General features: G+C 40.5%; 1 protein-coding gene across 6 annotated transcripts in view; it reads left to right on the forward strand.

The window, feature by feature from the left end:
• afdna (afadin, adherens junction formation factor a) overlaps positions 1–20,476 on the forward strand; it is a 240,790-nt gene that overhangs the window by 108,307 nt on the left and 112,007 nt on the right. For all 6 annotated transcript variants that reach the window (XM_043696286.1, XM_043696285.1, XM_043696281.1 and 3 more), the window contains exons 9-10: positions 13,983–14,077; positions 18,374–18,633. In XM_043696286.1, the coding sequence (XP_043552221.1) occupies positions 13,983–14,077; positions 18,374–18,633 (355 nt within the window). The remainder of the gene's footprint in view (positions 1–13,982; positions 14,078–18,373; positions 18,634–20,476) is intronic.

Raw genomic sequence — 20,476 nt, forward strand, 5'->3', positions numbered from 1 at the left:
ATACTACCTATTTTACAGGATGATATGGAATTTAAAAAAATCAAGGGGGCAAAAAACATATCGATTCTGGTATGGCATTTATGTGGATTGGAGTAAAAAGAAAAATCTCTGCCCTGTGGATGAAGGCATCTCTATACATCTTCTAGTCCTAATTCTTTGTTCAAATCCATCAATTGTCTCAATCTGGGAGATACTCCTGCAGTACTCTTGGGAATCCTATCTATTTCCGGATCCATAATACAATTAAAATCTCCCCCTATAATTGTATGACAAGCACTGAGAGCCATCAATTTTGAGAAGGCTTTTGTTATAAATTTAAAAGGATGTGCCGGGGGGCAAAACAAATTTAAGATCCCATATTCCTCTCCATTTATAAGGACTTTAAATCAAAATATATCATCCAGATTCGTCTTGTATCTGATTTAGGATTTTGAAAGGAAAATTTTTCCGAACAAGAATAACAACTCTCCTGCTTTTTGAGCTAAAAGAAGAAAAAAAGGCCTGATCAAATCCACCCTGTCGTAATTTCAAGTGTTCTTTATCCAATAAGTGTGTCTCCTGTAGGAGAGCTATATCAACCTTTTCTTTCTTGAGGTTTGATAATATTTTCTTCCTTTTGACTGGTGAATTACTCCCCTTGACAATCCAGGTGCACCACTTAACCGACCGATCAACCATAATCGTCCGGGCAAATCCGAGACCCCTCGGGAGGGGAAACCCTATCCAGAACATCCTGAGCATAGAGCATATAAAATTCACAAAAATAAAGGCTCTCTAATACACTCACAACAGTATAATAAAAAACTATTTCTAAATAAAACAAATATAAGATGTATTTAAATGGAGATTTTTCCCCCTTGTTCCCAGGGGGTATCACTTCCTTTCCAAACGTCCATCGTATCCTCTCCCAACCAGTGCCCCACCCTTGACTCAGGCGCTCCTCAATAGAATGAAGAAAATTCAAATATACTACAGAGCTAGAGTTAACAGTGAGCACCCTACCCCGCCCCCCACACCAACACCTAGATATATTTGGTAATGTTAATGCCATGTATACACATATATAACTATAAAATTATAGCCTCAACAAGTAATAATTAAGTATAATAATACAAAATAACAGGGGAAAACAACCCCGCTCCTAAAGACAGAAATAAAATAGGATAAGGTAACCACCTCCCCCCACCAACATTAACTAGACCCCCTCAGCCTAAATAAAAAGGGGCAGAAAATCACTAAGTAGAGAACAAATAAATAAATCCCTCTCCCCACCCCCCGAAGATGATATTAAACAGTAAGGTTAAAAAAAGGGATTAATATTAAAGAAAAAAGGAACGTAAACCGGAGTGGGGGGAGAGCAAAACAACATCAATTAACTCTTACAATTTATCTAAGAGAGTCCAAAAATTCCTTGGCCTTTTCCGGCGATCCGAAGTTATGCATGGACCCTTCATGGTTAAAGCGTAGCGTCGCTGGGTAGCACAAGGAGTACTGAATATTTAAGTCCCTTAAACACTTTGCTTCATCAAACGCCTTCCTCTATTGGACCAGAGCTGGGGAAAAGTCCTGGAATAACATAATCTTGGATCCTTTAAAAATCATGGTTTGGGGATCTTTCCCAAGATTTCTGGAAACTTCTAAGAGCATCTGCCTCTCCTTATAGCTCTGCAGCCGGAACAGGACCGGGCAGGGGCGCTGGTTTCGAGCCGGGCCCACGTATTGCAACCCGATAGGCCCATTCCACCCTTACCTGGCCTGATCCATCCTCCAGATTTCAAAGCTGTGGAAGCCACTGTTCGAGAAACGCTGTAAGCTGGCCTTCCTCGTTCCATTCAGGAAGGCCCAGCAAACAAATATTTTTTCGACGACCTCTATTCTCGAGGTCGTCAATGTGATTCTCTAAGGTCTGGACTCGCTGTTCAAGAGTCCGGACCCGATCCACGGCTGATTCTGCTATAGTCTCGGAGGTCGCGGCCTTTAGCTCCACCCCTCTGACTCGCCGCTCAATTTCCTTGATGTCTTGGTTGTGCTTTTGTAGCACGGCCGAGAGTGAGTCCCATCGGCTCCGGGACTCTTCGATGAAGGCATCGATCTTCGCATTGAGTTTAGAGATGATTTCCACGAGGCTCGCCACCATAGGTAAGTTCCCCGGGGCGGCTGCGGACGTCTCTACTGCAGTTGGGGAGGGGTTCCTGCTTGCTGAGAACTGTGGGCTCCCTTCCCTTTAGTCATTTTTACTGGAGATTAAATTGTTTAAATTCAGTACTAAGAAACTAATTACATTAAGTAAAAACTATTTTGAATGATTTGGTGAGTGTGGTGGAGGCGGGTAAGTCTTGGGAGGAGCACGATAAACTCATATTTGTTGGGTCGCCGCCATCTTGGATCCCCCCACGTTCTTAGTTTTTAATTAGAAATGCATAACATGATCAAGCAGACTCAGCATGGCTTCATGAATAGAAATCATATCTAACAAATTTATCAAATCGTTTGAGGAAAAGGGATGCAATTCGATGTACAGAGGAACCTCAATTATCCGAAAATTGGATTATCCGAAGGAGATCTTAGGGCCCCAGTAGGAACATTACATCAAAGACGTGTTTCCAGCAGTGATCGCGTTTCTTGTTTACAGTGATTAAAATGGCACAGTCTCCAAATGACTGACCACCTGCCCTTTCTCTCTCCCCTCTCACTTTCCCTGGGGTTCTACAGAGGGATGTACCCTAAACCACCACCACCCCCCCACAGATAATCTGACCAACATTGTCCTGTACAGGGCAGAGGTGGAACCTGTCAAAAAGGTGCAGCAAAATGTTGTGTGCACCTGTGGGGGTGCGTGTGTGCGCGTGCTATTTGGAGACTTACCCCACAAAGGCACCAGCAGCAGTAGTCTTATTGTTGGTGTGCAGTCCAACTGCCCCGGAGAGGGTGCAGGGGCAGTGCCAGAAGGAGATATCTGGGCGGGGGCAGTGCCAGAAGGAGAGATCAGGGCGGGGGCAGTGTTGGACGGCGGGGGGAGCAGGGGTGGTGTTGGACGAGGGTGGGTAGGGGTAAGGGGTCGCACGCTGTGGTTCTGCAGTCTCCTGAATGGGGAGCAGACTTTAAAAACTCCAAGCCTCAGAGGAAAGTCATTTAATTGATTAACTGAATAATCGATTACCCGAACGAAAAAGTGCCCGCCCATCTTGTTTGGATACTAGAGGTTCCCCTGTAATGTATTTCGAGTTCTAAAAGATATTCATTAAGGTACCACATGTTTGACTATTTAATTTAAGAGTTAAGGTGTTGGGGTTAGCATAGTTTGTGGTTAGAGAATTGATTAATTAGTAGAAGACAGACTTGCGATAAGGCAGGCATTTTCAAGACGGCAACCTGTAATTATTGAAGTGCTACAGAGATTAGTGCTGGGACCCCAATTATTTCTAATATTAATGTGTTGGATGAGGAATGTGTGTGTACTTTTGCCAAAATAGATTGAGAAGGCAAGTTAAGGATGACCGAGTCTCCAGAAGGAAGTAGACCGATAAAGTAAATGGGTAATAACTTGGAATATAACTTGGGGAAAATGAGGTTATGAATTTGGGAAGGAAAATAAAGGAGCTGAATTTAAATGCAGAAAACTGTATCAAAGGGATTTGGGGGTCCATTGTGCATGAATCTCAAAATCCTTGCGCCTGCATTAATCAGGCAGGAGGGAACGCAAGCAATATGTTTTTATTTGTTTGATTTGCAATAAATTTAGGGAACTAAGAAAGTGAGGATTGCAGATGCTAGAGAGTCAGTCGAAAAGTGTGGTACTGGAAAAGCACAGCAGATCAGGCAGTATTCGAGGAACAGGACAGTCGATGTTTTGGACGTAAGCCCGTCATCAGGAATTTATGACGGCAAAATTAGGGAAGTCTTGTAAAAACTATAAAAGGTACTAGTTGAGCCACACTGTTGTGAACCAGACCAAACCCCTCAAAATATTCAGAACATAGTCTAGATCCCAACATTTTCTTATTTTAAAGATAAATGTAAGGTATTGAGTTCCAGATGCAATATGTTTTGGTCAAACTACTGGATTTAAAGGAAAGCCCACTTTGTTCATCAACTATAGTTAAAATACCACAAAAGGAAGGAATTGGAATGACTATTAGAAAACTTAAGAGTTATGGATGCTATAACTATAACTAATTAACTATTCCAATTTAATAATATCCCATAAACTCATCCCTGGCAAAAGACAATTTCAGAAAACTGATTTGTCTCGCATGCAGCTCTCACAGCAGGCAGAGAACCCCCAGCTTTTGGCTGTCACCGAGAATGTGGAAAGAATAGCTTTCACCACCTGACCCCAACAGCAACTGATATTGAAAAAACTAAAAAGCCTGGTTCTCTCTGTGGGAGCTTGACCACACCCATTCAGGCTGCTTCATTGCAACTTTGTAAAACGAAACCCAAAGCATTCACAAGTTGTTTATCTTCTCGTAGACTGCTCAGCATCTGTTCCTCCAATCTCCCTCTCAGAGAAACAAGGACAAAGCGCATGTCTTAAAGCCACAGTATTGTCACAACACCCAAGATATTATGAATAGTTTTGGTCCCCTTAACAAAGGAAAGAGGTACTGTCACTGGAGGCAGTCTTCAAAAGGTTTACTGTGTTGATCCCAGGTAAGGAGGGGTTTTCTTATCAGAGTTTGAGTAGGTTGGACTTGTGCTCATCAGAATTTAAAATGAAACATACAAGATTCTTGGGGAGCTTACAGGGTAGATACCATGAAGTTGTTTATCCTTATGCAAAAACATAGAACTAGTGGGCATAATCTCAGTTTGGGGTCACCTATTTCAGACAGATTAGGAATTTGCTTTTATTCTCATTATTCTGAAGAATTCTTTACCACAGAGAGGTGTCACAATTGGGTTATAAAGAATACTCCTCAAAGCTGAGATGCACAGATTTCTAATCCGTATGGGAATTGAGGGTTGCAAGGATATGGCAGGAAAGTGGTGTTGAGAATTCAGATTAGCCATGACCTCATCGAGTGACAGAGCAGACTTGATGAGCTGAATGACCCCCTTCAGCTGCTATGTCTTATGAAGTTAAAGTAGCTACAATCTTCAGTTCAAATACGCACTCTAGTACAGCTGCATCTTCCCTATGATATGGTAACCAGACCTCAAACCGTAATCCAGCTCCGGTTTAAGTAGTTCTAGCATAAACTTCCAGTTCAGATGCTGTACACTTTAGGTAATGAAGTAAACTTTCCAGCCACTTTCAGGGATCTTTGAGTCATTCACTCCAAGGTTCCTCTGTTCCGCTATAATTCTTAGCATCGTATTATTTACTTTATATCCTCTTGCTTTGTTAACCTTTGTTAAATGTGGTATTCACATAGTTGGATTTAACTCCCATTGCCACTCTAACTCACCTGATCAGTCCATTTCTACCTTTTACTTCCTTCATTATCAACTGCAACCGTTCTTTTGTGGCATATGCAAATTTTTAAAATTCTATCCATACATTCAAGTCCAAATCCTTGTTACATTCTACAAAAAGCAAGGGATCGAGTATACTGCGCCTGCAGAAATCTCATTGAATATAGCCTTTGATCTGCAAAAGCACCTATCAACTATTAGGCATTTGCTTCCTGTCTCTGAATTCAAGTTGTTACACTGCTTTAGATCCTATGGCTGTTTAATTTTGTGACAATTTAACCCTTGCTTTCATAGAATCATAGAATCTACAGTGTGGAAACAGGCCCTTCAGCCCAACAAGTCCACACTAACCCTCTGAAGAGTAACCCACCCAGACCCATTCCCCTACCCTATTATCCTATATTTACCCCTCACTAATGCACCTAATCTACACATCCTTGAACACTATGGGCAATTTAGCATGACCAATTCACCTAACCTGCGCATCTTTGGATTGTGGGAGGAAACTGGAGCACCTGGAGGAAAACCGCGCAGACACTGGGAGAATGTGCAAACTCCACACAGTCGCCTGAGGCTGGAAAGAAACTGGGTCCCTGCTAACCACTGTGCCACCGTACTGCAAATTATATCAAATATGCTGTCTTTGACTGACCTTGCCAGCAACTCATAATTGTGAATCTCTTTAATTAATTACAAACTTGCCTTCACAAATCAGTGCTGATTCTCTTTGGCTAATGTCTTTCAAACTAAGAATTTATCCTGTCCCTAGCCTTTTTTAGTAACTTAGACCATCATGGTTAGGCTGATTGGCCTATACTTAACTAAACCATTTCAAATGCAGACTCTCTGTACTTTGGCACCAGATCTGTAACCAGAAGGTTGTGAAATTATTATCAAAGATTTTACTAGTTCTTGGAAATCTTTCGCTTTTTCAAGTAGACGCAGATACATTTCATCGGGGTCTGTGTGTTTATCCACTTTCAAAGATGTTAAATCCCTCAGTATTCTTGTTTTAATTTTGGTTAATAGTGCACATTTCATTTTGTTCATTACAATGTCTCTCTTGTTCCTTTTATAAAACAAGCACAGGGACTTCATTAAGAACCAAACCAACATCTGCAGCTTCCCACAGGTTACCCTTTGGCCCTAATATACCGTGCCCTTTAGTTATCTATTGCTCTTGTGTGTTTATTAAATTACTTGGTTTTCCTTCATTTTACATATCAGTCCTTTTCCATGTTCTCTTTGCTTTCCTTTCAATTTCATCTATATACACTTTAGACTCCTTTCAGGTTTTCTGCACTTTGAGTGCTTTTTTTTGTTCTTTATCCACTCCTTTAAGTACTTTTATCCAGGATACATAAATTAGAAATCATATTTGTATGATACATGGATTAGTCAAAATAAATGTTGAGCTCCAAGAAATGTTAAGTATTTACTGTGAGCCATTGCTGTGTTTTTCAGCTTGCTAGATCATGTGTCTTTCAGTCATGAGATGAGCAAAATTGGGGATGTATGGAGTTGATGGACTGGGTAAATTATACAGTCCCTGGAATTACCTTAATTTTCTTTTCTTTACCTTTGTTCATTTTAGGTTATTTTTGACTTGAAGCACATCTGATACTGGAATGTGCGGCAATTAGCTCATATGAGGCAGTGGTGGGAGTGAACATTGTGATACCATTGTAAGGGTCCAAATACCTTTTAAATTTTGTAAATGTACCCACCTCAATTACTTCCGCTGGCAGCTCATTCTGTATGTGCACCACCCTCTGCAAAAAAAACGTTGCCCCTCAGGTTGCCTTTTATTCTTTTTCCTCTAAACTTAAACTGATGCCCTCAATTCCCCAAACCTGGAAAAAAGATGGAGTGCATTCATCCTATCCATGCCTCTCATGGTCTTGTACACTTCTATAAGTTTCCTCCTCAATCTCCTATGCTCTAAAGAGAAAATTCCTAACTTGTCCAATCTCTCGCTATAGCTCAGTCCATTGAGTCCTGGCAACATCCTTGTAAGTTTCTTTTGCACTCTTTCTAATTTAATAACATTCTTCCTATAGCAAGGTGACCAAAACCAAACACAATATTCGAAGTGTGGCCTCACCAACATCATGTACAACTGCAGCATAACTTCCCAGCTTCTATATTCAGTATACTGATAATGAAGACCAGTGCGCCAAAAGCTGCCTTCACTGCTCTGTCTACCTATGACTCCACTTTCAGAGAACTGTGCACCTGAACTTCAAGGTCCCCCAACTTGTGTTTACAAAGGAGAATTACCTGTAAATCTATTTTGACTTTGCGTAGTGAAATGTGGTGGCTTAGTGGTTAGTACTACAGCCTTGCAGCACCAGGGTCCCAGGTTCGATTCCAGTCTCAGGTGACTGTGTGGAGTTTGCACGTTCTCCCTGTGTCTGCATGGGTTTCCTCCGAGTGCTCCGGTTTCCTCCCACAGTCCAAATCTGTGCTGGCTAGGTGAATTGGCCATGCTAAATTGCTCATAGTGTTAGGTGCATTAATCGGAGGGAAATTGGTTTAGGTGGGTTACTCTTGGGAGGGTTGGTATAGACTCGTTGGGCCAAAGGGCCTGTTTCCACACTGTAGGGAATCTAATCTAATCTGAATTTTCCAAATGCCTCCTAATTGAGGTTTTAAAGCTCCATCTAGTGGTAGACGTATGCAGCTGCTGGTTTGATTTGGAATTTTGATAAGTAAGACATGTTTTGGAAAGTGTGATACTGGAAAAGCACAGCAATCAGGCAGCATTCAAGGAGCAGGAGAGTCAATGTTTTGGACATAAGCCCTTCAGGAATGTGGAGGGGGAAGGAAGTTGAGAGATAAATGTGGGGGTGGTGCTGGGGAGGGGGGGTGGGTTAGGTCGGTGAGAAGGCAATAGGTGGATGCAGGTGGGCGTGATTGTGATGGGCAGGGTGGAGTGGATAGGTGGGAATGACGATGTGCAGGTAGGACAGGTAAAGAGGGTGGTGCAAAATTGGAAGATTGGATCTGGGATGAGGTGGGAGAGGGGAAATTTGGAAATTGGTGAAGTCGATGTTAATGCTGTGTGGTTGATGGGTACCAAGGCAGAAGATGAGGCATTCTTCCTCCAGTTGGTCAATGGCTTTGATTTGGCAGCGGAGGCTGCCTAGGCCTTTCATGTCCTTGTGGGGAGCGGGAGGGGGAGTTCAAGTGCTTGGCCAGAAGGCGGTGGGATTGTTTGGTGCATATCCTAGAGATGTTCCCTGAACTGCTCCACAAGTTGGTGTTTTGTCTCCCCAATATAGACGAGACCACATCGAGAGCAACAGACACAGTAGGTGAGGTGGGTGGATGTGCAGGAAAATATCCGGATTTGAAATGATCCTTTAGGGTCTTGGATGGAGTTGAGGAAGGGACGTGTGGGCACAGGTTTTACACCTTGTGCGACGGCAAGGTAAAGTGTCACGTGTGGAAGCTGGGTTGGTGAGGGGGCATGGACCTAACAAGGAAGACAATAAGGGAATGGTCTCAGTGGAAAGCAGATAGTGGCAGAATGGCGGAAGATGACGTGTTCTGTCTGGAGGTTTTTTGGGTGGAAAGTGAGGACCGGGGGAGTTTTATCCTTGTTGCAATTGAAGGGATGGGGTTTGAGGGTGGAGGTGGAGAAAATATGTTGGAGGGTATTGACTACGTGGGAGGAGAAATTGCAGTTCTTGAAACAGGAGGACATCTTGAATGTCCTGGAGTGGAATTGAACCTCCTGGGAGCAGATATTGGTGGAGTCGTCTTTCCCACCTATCTGCCCCACCTATCCGCTCCACCCTCCCCACCAACCTATCACAATTACCTCCCATGTGCATCCACCCGTTGCCGCCCCAAACCCCCCTGTTTATCTCAGCCACCTTTCCTTTCCCCATTCATATTGAAGGGTTTATGCCCGAGACTTTGACTATGCTGCCTGACCTGTGCTTTTCAGCACCACAATTTCCAACTCCGACTCTCCAGCATCTACAGTCCTCATTTTCTACCAAAAGACATGTGCAGATATAGCAAGATTTAATAATGGCCCAGAAATTCAAATCAAGATTGGAAATCCTATCACTATCCCTGATCTGACTGGGGAAAAGTACTCATAGAACATTACAGCACAGTACAGGCCCAACAGCCGTCAGTGTTGCGCTGATCTGTGAAACCAATCTGAAGTCCATCTAATCTACACTATTCCATTCTCGTCCAAGTGCCTATCCAATGCCCAGTTAAATGCTCTTAAAGTTGGCGAGTCTACTACTGCTGTAGGTAGTGCCTTCCACACTCCTCCTACTGAGTAAAGAAACTACCTCTGACATCTGTCATATATGTATCACCCCTCAATTTAAAGCTATGTCCCCTTGTGCTAGCCATCGCCATCCAAGGAAAAATGCTCTCGCTGTCCGCCCTATCTAACCCTCATTATCTATGTCTCAATTAAGTTACCTCTCAACAACCTTCTCTCTCGACAGAAACAGCCTCAAGTCCCTCAGCCTTTCCTTGTAAGACCTTCTCTCCATACCAGGCAACATCTTAGTAAATCTCCTCCTGAACCCTTTCCAAAGGTTACACATCCTTTTGGGAGTACAGTGATTAGAACTGTACGTGGTACTCCAAGTGTGGCTGCACTAGAGTTTTGTACTGCATGTGGTTCTGAAACTCAATCCCTCTACCAATAAAAGCTAACGCACCTTATGGATTAGCTAACACACTCACTTTCATTTAAATGACTTCACAGCTGAAGATTCCAGAAATCATTGAATCCAGCAGCACAAATGGTCATTGTAGCAATCATGCTGCTTTATACAGTACTAGGTGCTGTATTTTGTCACATAAATGTCCATCAGAAACTTGGTAGTAAGTGAAATGGTAAGTATGTAAGGTAACTGAAGGGGGTGGGGAAAGTAGCGTGCAGGTGAGGGCAGTGTCAAAAGACCCTTCAAGCCAGCTGTCCCATTCAATAGGATCATGGCTGAACTGACATTCCTTACATTCGTGAGTTATAGGTTCAGTTTAGTGGTAACCCAGGAGCTAGAGTAGATTTTATTACTATTAAGCCTAAGTCTGCTGGAACCCTCCTGAAGACTTTCTGGGCAAATCTTGGAGGATTCCAGATAAGGAAGTTTACCATTGGCCTTTTCAATTTTTTGGGCGGTTGCCTTGGAGCCTGCAGTGTCAATTCTGCATGGTTCCAATGCACAGGTCCAGTCTACACTGCTCTAATGACAAATCTGGCTGTTATAAATTCACTCAGCAATTTTTTGTCAACATTTTGAATGATGAATCAAACAACAGGCTTAAAAAACTTAAGTGGTGTACACAAACAAAAACAGAAATTGCTGGAAAGGTTTGGCAGCATCTGAAGAGAAATCAGAGTTAACGTTTCCTCAGTTACCCTTCCTCAGAGATGCTATACAGTTAGTCATAATTAATCACATTTGTCATCACTAGTTATGAATTCAGATAGGTGGTGTGTAAATTCATCAGAAAAATGGACAATCATAATGCGGTCTGAACATGCTGTTCTAGGAAGGATGTTGTAAAACTTGAAAGGGTTCAGAAAAGATTTACAATGATGTTGCCAGGGTTGGAGGGCTTGAGCTATAGGGAGAGACTGAATGGACTGGGGCTGTTTTCCCTAGAGTGTTGGAGACTGAGGCGTGACCTTAGAGGTTTTTAAAATCATGAGGGGCATTGATAGGGTAAATAGATAAGGTAGATATCCCTCTGGGTGAAGGAGTAGAGAGTATAGGTCTGGGGTGAGAGGGGAAAGATTTAAAAAGGCCCTAAAGGGCAACATTTTCATGGTGTGTGGTGCATATATGGAATGAGCTGCCATAGGAAATGGTAGAGGCTGGTATGATTACAACATTTACAAGGCATCTGGATCTGCGTGAATAGGACGGGTTTAGAGGGATATGGGCCAAGTGCTGGCAACTGGGACCACATTAATTTAGGATATCTGGTCAGCATGAACGAATTCAACTGAAGGTCTGTTTCTGTGCTATACAGCTCTATGACTATAAATCAATGGTAACAAAATGGTGGAGAAACTCAGCAGGTGTGGAAACATCCATGGAGAGAAAAACAGAACTAAGAGTCCAGTAGCTCTTTGGAACTGAAGAGACGTGAAGTCACGGGTTTTATGCTGTTCAAAGAATTTGGGATGAACTTCCAGAACATGGCAAGTCAAGGAAAGATTGAGGGAGTTAGGAGATCAGTGGTGTCATGGAACAGAAGAGCAAGTGATCTTAATTATCAGTGCATAGAATTTTAGAATGCAATACTGGAGCACTAGTTTGAAAGAAAATCCAGAATGCTGCATTATAATTAAATTTTATATTGTATCAATTTATGGTAATGTCTTAAAAGTTCACTGAAATGTTAGCTTTGTGCCTACATACAATCTGGAAATGTAACTTGACTAGTGCAGGCTCAATAGTATGTGGATTAGATCTGAAATGTAAACCCTAACTTTAAGTGCAGTAGTTCTGCAACTGAAAGTAATTTCCATGTTGCTATATGCCGAAATATTTGTTGTGAGCTGTTACATTTAGTAAATGGAGTAACTGTCAGTTGTTTTAGAATCCTGCACATTAAAAACTAGCGACCGAAGTCCAAGGTGACATCTGTGTACCATATTAGTATTGTTGATGAAAGGCATACTGATCATGGAACTTTCAAGTGATTTTGATAGAAGTGCTTTTAAGAAAAGTTCCTTTTGTGATCTAGTTAAATTCTGAAAATATAATTTAGTCTTTTTTTAGTGGCATGCCATTAGTGTCTTTTGTAATTTGATTTCTTCCCTGCTCATTTTGAAATTCTAGCAGTGACTAGGAATTGTTTAAAAATATATAATTGTTGTACATTAAAAATAATTTTCCAGTGCAAGAAGCAATACAATCTTCTATCAACCATATTCCATGTTACTACATAGTATCTGGGTGGGCAGGACTCAAGCATTGATATTTTGGCCAGGGGCAGTTGACACTACCACTGCCACAACAGACCTCCTTTTCTCTCGTACATCTGTTAATGAGTGAATGCGTGTTTAAATATCTTGCACAAGTTTAATTTATAAATATGTTAGACTTTCCAACCACTTATGATCTTACTTGTCTTTTGGCCTATACTACTTGACAACTGAATATAGTTGATAGGTTGTGACCAATGATGCAGTTAATAAGTTAAAATGCCTCCAATTCAGCCTAGAATTTAATAGGTGTGAAGAGTAACATGTATGATTACAGTATAGAAGGAAAAGCCCTATGGCAACAAGTATTCTGGGAATTCCATGGAGGCACAGAAACAAATAAGTGCTTAGGTTTTGCTTTTGCTTTTGTCAGCAAAACTAATACATTATGCAGAGCACCCCTACATTTTTCTAAAGAAAAATAGTGTACAATCTTCCAAGATTAAAATAAGACTTTCTTCTAATTTCCAGTAATTAAAACTTAACCTAGTCAACTTCTCAAAAGGAAATTCCTCTGTGAACATAGTAAATATAGGTAAGAGAATGTGAACATTGCATAGCACACATCAAATAGAAAATGCTGTCGAGGCAGATTCTCTGATTTCTTAGATCCCTTCAGATGTTTCATGTCATGGTAGGTAATCATATCTCATTAAAGTTCACAAGGGGTTAAAAATCTCTTAAAACTCCCTCTTAATAGTCACTCCATTATGAACTACCTCAACGACTGCTCCCATTTAGTCAATTACCTTTCTCAATCTCTTGAGAGTATCTTTACTTAACTGAACCAGTCCTGCCGTGGATTTTTGCCTGAACTCCAATCTTACTGAGTTTCTTCAAGCAAATACTGCTTGTGAGCTTTTCAACCATTTTACACTCAGCTGTAACAAAGTATTTAGACTTGCAGGCTTCTTTTGAGCCCAAATAACCTGCCCCACCTAACAATTCATTTCCATTTTCTCAGATGTCCAGGATTTCTTGAGTCCTGAATATGACCTGCTCACTAATTGCTCAACTTGTTCATGCAGCACTTAGCCATCCAATTGCTGTTAACTTCTCTCCAAGTCCCCTACATGCAAGCTGCGTAGTTCAGCGACCTTACAAGCAGTGTAACTAACTGCGGCACTCCTAATAGAGTTTGCTTCTGTGTCTCCCTCTCATCAACTCATTCACTGCCGAAAACCTTTCAGTGACACGCAAACTATCCTGAGTAACCTATTGAAAAACCTTTCAATTGGTGCCTCTCTTATTTCTCTGGGCAAACTTGTATGCTGCCAGCTAGGAACTCTTGAGATATGTATTCAATAAATGTTGCCAGTCATAGCTTGATGGCAAATAAAGAATTTCATCCAATTGTGAAATAGTGCTCTCTCAGATCCAACGATGATTTTAAAAAAAGACACTTGGAAGCTATTGACATTTCAAACCTGAATTCAGTAATTGATGTTCTGGTGTTTATACCTTAGTTTTTCATAATTTCATGTTTCAAATTGATGACAAATGCAAAATTTTAAAACAAAAAATTATATGAAAATTTAAAAGTTGGATGCACGCAAGCCAAACTGTTTATTTCAAAATGTTGCAGATGGTTCAGATTCCAGAGATAAACCAAAACTGTATCGTTTACAACTGAATGTTACAGATGTTGGCACTGAAAAGTCAGATGAGAACTCCATCCAGGTAAGAATAAACTTTCTAACATTATAGTTGTCCTTGTATGTTTTATCCTAACTGACCTAGTGCTATTGCATATCTTTTGAAAAGACTTCAGATTTAAAATGCTGATATCAATTCTTTTCTGTCACATTTTATTCTCTTATGCGAGTAGTCTTTGTCATGTGATTAACCACAGTTGAACAAGCAAGCAAAACAAATTAATCTGTTGTACAGGTGTGGCAAGTTCTTTGACTTTTTGTTGATCCTAAGTGTTTGAAGATGCATGTGAGCATATTTTTGGTCAATTTAAGAGGAAAGAAGTTGAAACTTAGCTGGTGAAAGGTTGTATGTAAATAATCATGAAGAAAAAGAGACCTAAGGGGCAACTTTTTCACGCAGAGGGTAGTGCATGTATGGAATGAGCTGCCAGAGGAAGTGGTGGAGGCTGGTACAATTACAACATTTAAGAGGCATTTAGATGGGTATATGAATAGGAAGGGATATGGGCCAGGTGCTGGCAGGTGGGACTAGATTGAGTTGGGATATCTGGTCAGCATGGACAGGTTGGACTGAAGGGTCTGTGTCCATGCTGTACATCTCTATGACTCTATGAATATAAATCATGATTAAGGCACAGGAGGACATTGTTTAGTCATTGAATTGGTGCTGGCTATCTGCATTCAAAGTTCGCTTTTATACCTGCCTTCACCAAATTCTTCGGCTGAGAAAATTCTTAATCCACATCCCTAATCACTTGCATAAAAATATTCCCTGATGTAAATTTTAATACTATTGCTATTAACCTAAATCCATGTAATCTGATTATTGATCCTTCCACCAATAGGAACAGTTACTATTTACACTTTCTCGATCCTTCATGATTTTGAATTACTCTATCGAGTCCCCCCTCAACTTTCTCTAATTAGAACTCCAAGTTCCCCAGTCTCTCCATATTTTTAAATGTCTCAATTGGAGCCATTCTCAAACCTTTTCTGAATCCTTTCTAAATTTTTTATACCTTTCCTAAAATGCAGTGTCAGAATTGGCTCAGAATGCCAGATGAAACCAGTCCTGCATTTCCAGTTTTCTATTCTGATTCTGAAGTCCTGTATGCCTTTGTTTCTATACCCACTTTGGAATTGTAGGCTATTTTATCTTGCATGTCATCTTTCGCATAAAAATGTAACACTTGACATTTCGGCATTCAATTTCATCTGAAGCATGGAAGGATATTAGAATAGGAGTAGGTCATTCACCCTTTCAAGTCTGCTCTGCCATTCTAGATCATGGATGATCTTACACACTTCATAAAAATTACTTAAGTTTCAATGTGACCACCTTTTGTTCTTCGAACTTCGAGAGAATATGTGCCTAGAATGCTCAATCTCTGCTCGTAAATCAATCCTGCCATCCCACAAATTAATCGGCAAACTTCTAATGAGCTTCCACTGTGCCAAGTATATCTTTCTCTCTTTGGGTAATGAGACTAAAATAACAGTATGAAATCTCTCAAAGGCTGTACGAAATTATAGCAAGACATCTTTACTTCTGCACTTGAGTGTTTTCAGTTCCTAAACTTAGTTACACTGAGCCGTGTCACTATAATAGGAATTAAATCATATACATTTATCTCAACTTGTGCATTGAAATCTTCAATCTTTTCACAATTGATACATGCATTCAGATAGAGCACCTTAAATACAATATCCCACCAGTTACTCATGGACCAACTTCTGCACTGAGCAAAGAAAGTAAGTAAATAAATGGGGGAATAAACGCAGTTTCTCCCCAGCCTTCACCTAACTCAGTACTCACCAAACTCCCTCTGTTTAAAGTTTCAGCTCTGCTCTTGCAAGCTGCATAAGAGACCACCTGAATTTATATCTTCAGCAGCTACGCTACAAGAACATGGCAGACTTGCTTTACTTAATTAGCTAATCTGTTGCTCAATCCACCAGCCTAACTTTGTCCTTGTGATGTCTATGATTGTACTCCATCCCATTTACAGTACTCTTAATAGTTGTCGTCTGCACATTTTGGCATCAAGTCTGGGTCATTAATATCCATCCAGAAAAGCAGTAGTTTAGTTATCGACCCCTGGGATCCCCACTGTATTGGAAAACAATTGTTCATTCCACAGTTTTCTATCACACCATGATTTCTTTTGCATGAACTTCAACTTCTCTGACAAACCTATTACTGAGGGTTATGATTGTTTGAAGTCCACTACTGAGTGAAACAATGGAGTCTGTCTAGAAAAAAATGAATGGCGAGCTTGAATATTTGAGACAGTGAGTTTGTGACGTATTTTTGATCTAGCCAGATGAAGTTCCATAGTCCTTTTGATCATGTGTATTTAATGTTTCCGATTCTCTTGTACATTAATTTGCAAAATGTACATGGCTTTATAGACTTTTGGATTTGCTTTTTGTGATGGTCAACTATTTAGATTAGATTAGATTACTTACAGTGTGGCAACAGGCCCTTCGGCCCAACAAGTCCACACCGACCCGCCGAAGCGCAACCCACCTAGACTCGTTCTCCTACCCCTAACACTACGGGCAATTTAGCATAGCCAATTCACCTAACCTGCACGTTTTTGGACTGTGGGAGGAAACCCACGCAGACACGGAGAGAATGTGCAAACTCCACACAGTCAGTCGCATTTCCCGTTTACACAGGGAAATGTGATACCTGTACTTTGTTTCCAAAGAATCTACGCAAGCAATTTAAATTGATGTTATAAGGTTCAATTTCAAACTTAAGCACTCCATTTTTAAATAATGCCAGCGAACAGTGCTTCAAAGAACACTGCTTCCTGATGGTTTACTTGTTCGTATGGCCTGCTCTGAATTCAAAATTAAAAGGTTAATTTAAACAGATGATGCAAGTATCAAGTACAACAGTGTCCCTTTTCACCAAACATCTCTTATGGCTTTTAGTTCTTCCTGTTTCAGGTCCAGACCTGAGTAGTCCTTTGAAATGAAGGGGAGAAGAAAGTAGAATGCTATAGTCTTTGCGCATGACAGTGACCAATAACAACAAATGAGAAATGAACAAGAGCCTCATGAATGCCAGAAGCTACTGGATTGTGTTGGAGCGAAAGCACCCAGTGCAGTTTTTAGACAAGATAACAGGATTTGAATTTCAGTGTTGCAATTTTGTTTTAGAAGAGAGGGGAAAGCTTTTTGCAAGTAAGAAGGAGGTGCAATTTTGTCCCATAAACGTTCTTGCCCTGCTAGTGGTTTCTTGATCATGTTTGGGTCATTTTAGGAGGAGAGTTCCTTAGGCATCCTTAAACATATTAAACAATACAACATCTAGTGAGCATCAATGACGCAAATCAACTTAATTTCATTTCCTGACATGCTTTATACTACTTTAAAATGACATGTGAAGGGATCAAAAGCTCTTCAATTAGAATTATCACTTGAAGCAGAATTTTTCTTTACACCAGGATTCTTTTGCACTGCCATTATTAATATAGACCAGAAAATTTGGAATCTGAGCAGGAAAACCTTTAGTTTTGTGTCGCAAATGATTGCATTTGTTTTCTAAAAATGAGTAATTTGCTTTTTGAGCACAAGTCCTCAAATATGATTTTGTCGAGATTTCTCTTGTTATCATTTTCTATCTTGCTTTCACTCTGACCTTTCTGTCCTTGTACTCCAATGCCAATGAAGCTTAATGTAAATTTGAGAAATGTCCCCTTGTTATCCAGTTAAGCACTTTACAGCCTTTCAGATTGTCTGTTGACTTAAACAATATTCAATCATAATCGCACTGCCCACTTTTTCCAGATTTCAGCTGTTGCTGATTCCACCCCTCCTGTTTACACATCCTCTGGAGACCCATCTTTTCGTTCCTTTCTTATCACATTACTATCTCTTTTGTTCTCCATTCTATCACAGACTGTCCTTTTTCTCCTCACTGCGGCCCCCACTTTTGTTCACTGCCTTTGTGCTTGCATATCTGACCAGCTGAGCATTTCTAACATTTTCTATTTTTCTCAGATTTACAGCATCCATATTCTTGCATTTGGTCAATTTAATGTTTTGATTGAATGCTGGAACTTTTTCTGCAAACATTGCTGCATTTCTCGTCTGAATATTGCATATCACTTTTGTGCTGTGTAATTTTTGCTAATAAAAATACAGTACATTTCACTAGAAAATGTCAGTAGAAAATTTGTAAAATTGACTTGGCAGTTTGTTTTAAGAAACAAGCAGATTATGAACCCAGCACATCAATTTTTTTGAGGTGAGAACAATTTTGATTTGAGTTATTACAATTCATTTAAAACTTTACTTGATTTTGTAGCTCTTTGGTCCAGGAATTCAACCTCATCATTGTGATCTTACTAACATGGATGGCATAGTAACAGTTACCCCTCGCAGTTTTGATGCTGAAACATATGTTGATGGCCAGCACATCACTGAGACCACTATGTTGCAAAGTGGCATGAACATCCAGTTTGGATCATCACATGTGTTCAAGTTTGTGGATCCTGCTCAGAATCATGTGAGCATGAGACCCATGGATGCAGGACCTATGGTCAAGGGCCAGAGAATTAAATCTGGGTAAGTTATTTTTACATTTAGAATGTTTTAACTGAGCTATGTAGATAAGTTTTAATTTGGGTATTTAACATGTTCAGTGATGCTGTGGGAAGGCCAGGGCTTATGGGGGAGAGGAAAGAATGAGTCCTGTCAAAACTCCAGAGTTACACTTGGTTTTAATCTATTTAATATTTTGAGAAATCATCCAGCTAAGTCTCATAGAGTCCTGTAGCACTGAGATGGGCACTTTTGCCCAAACTAGTTCATGCCGATCAAAGTTTCCATCCATGCTAACCCCATTTCTCTGCACTTGGCCCATATCCTTTTAAATCTTTCCAGTTCATGTATTTGTCCTTTTAAATGTTGTTAATGTATCCGCCTCAACCACTGCTGCTGGCAGCTTATTCAATATATGTATCTCTGTGTTTAAAAAAAAAGAGTTGCCCCTCAGGTTCCCTTTTTATTCTTTCCCCTCTCACCTTAAACTGATACCCTCTAGTTCTTGATTTCCCCAACCCTGGGAAAAACACTTAGTGCATTCATCTTATCCATTATGCCTCTCGAAATCTTATGTACTTCTGTGAGATCCCCCCGTCAGTGTCCTATGCTGTAAAGAAAAACAGTCCTAGCTTGTCCAATCTCTCCCTATAACTCAGTCCCTTGAGTCCTGGCAACATCCTTGTAAGTTTATTCTGCATTCTTTCCAGTTTAATAACATCCTTCCTATAGCGAGGTGACCAAAACTGAACACAATATTCCAAGTGCGGTGTCACCAATGTCCTGTACAACTGCAATGTAACTTCCCAACTTCTATACTCAAGAAGGGATTCATTCCTAAACATAAAAATTAAGAACAGGAATAAGCCACTCAGCACCTTGAACCTGCTTCACCGTTGAATAAGATAATTGATGATCTGATTACTCTTCGTTCCTGCGTGTCTGATAGCCTTTCACCCATTGCTTCTCAATAATTCTATCTACCTAGTCTTAAAAATATTCAATGACAGGGGAAACTGTGTTCCAAAGAGTCATGATCCTATGTGAGAAAAATTATTCCTTATCTCTGTCTTTAATGTTTTACTTTCAAACAGAGACTTCTAGTTTTTTTTTGTACACCTTCATGGGGCAGCATTTATTTCCCACCCCTAATTATCCAGAGGGTAATTTGAATCAACCACATTGGCTGTGGGTCTGAAGTTGCAAATTGGCTGGCCCAAGTAAGAATACAGTTTCCTTCTCTAAAGGGCTTTAGCGAACCAAATGGATTTTTCCAACTGTCGACAATGGATTAATGGTCATCTTTACTTTCTTATTTCCAGATTTTTTTTAAAAACTGAATTCAAATTCAGCCATGTGCCATCGTGGGAATTGCACCCAGATTCCCAGGACGTTATCTGGGTCTCTGGATTAAAAGTCTAGTGATAATATCACTAGACAATTGCCTCCCCAGCTCTGAATCCTGCCACAAGAGAAAACATCCTTCTCACATCAAAACTTTTGAGACCCCTCCAGATCTTTTATGTTTTAATTAAATATTGACTTGTTCTTGTCAACTCCAATGACTAGCCTGCTCAATCTTTCCTCAAAAGGCAACCTGTCCATTGTAGGCGTTAGTCCAGTAAACCTCTGAATTGCTACCAGTACACACATACATCCTTAAATAAGGAGATCAATACTGTACACAGTACTCCACATGTGGTCTCACCTATGTACTATACAACTGAAGCATATTCCCCCACCTTCTGTATTCTGTTGCTCTCCCAATAACTGAAAATCCTATTGGCTTTCCAAATCACTTGCTGTACCTGCATCCTCGCCTTATTGTGATTTATCCACTAGAATGCTGGGCTCTCTCTGGATCTCA

The sequence above is a fragment of the Chiloscyllium plagiosum genome, chromosome 9, assembly GCF_004010195.1.
Source record: "Chiloscyllium plagiosum isolate BGI_BamShark_2017 chromosome 9, ASM401019v2, whole genome shotgun sequence".
Taxonomy (NCBI): domain Eukaryota; kingdom Metazoa; phylum Chordata; class Chondrichthyes; order Orectolobiformes; family Hemiscylliidae; genus Chiloscyllium; species Chiloscyllium plagiosum.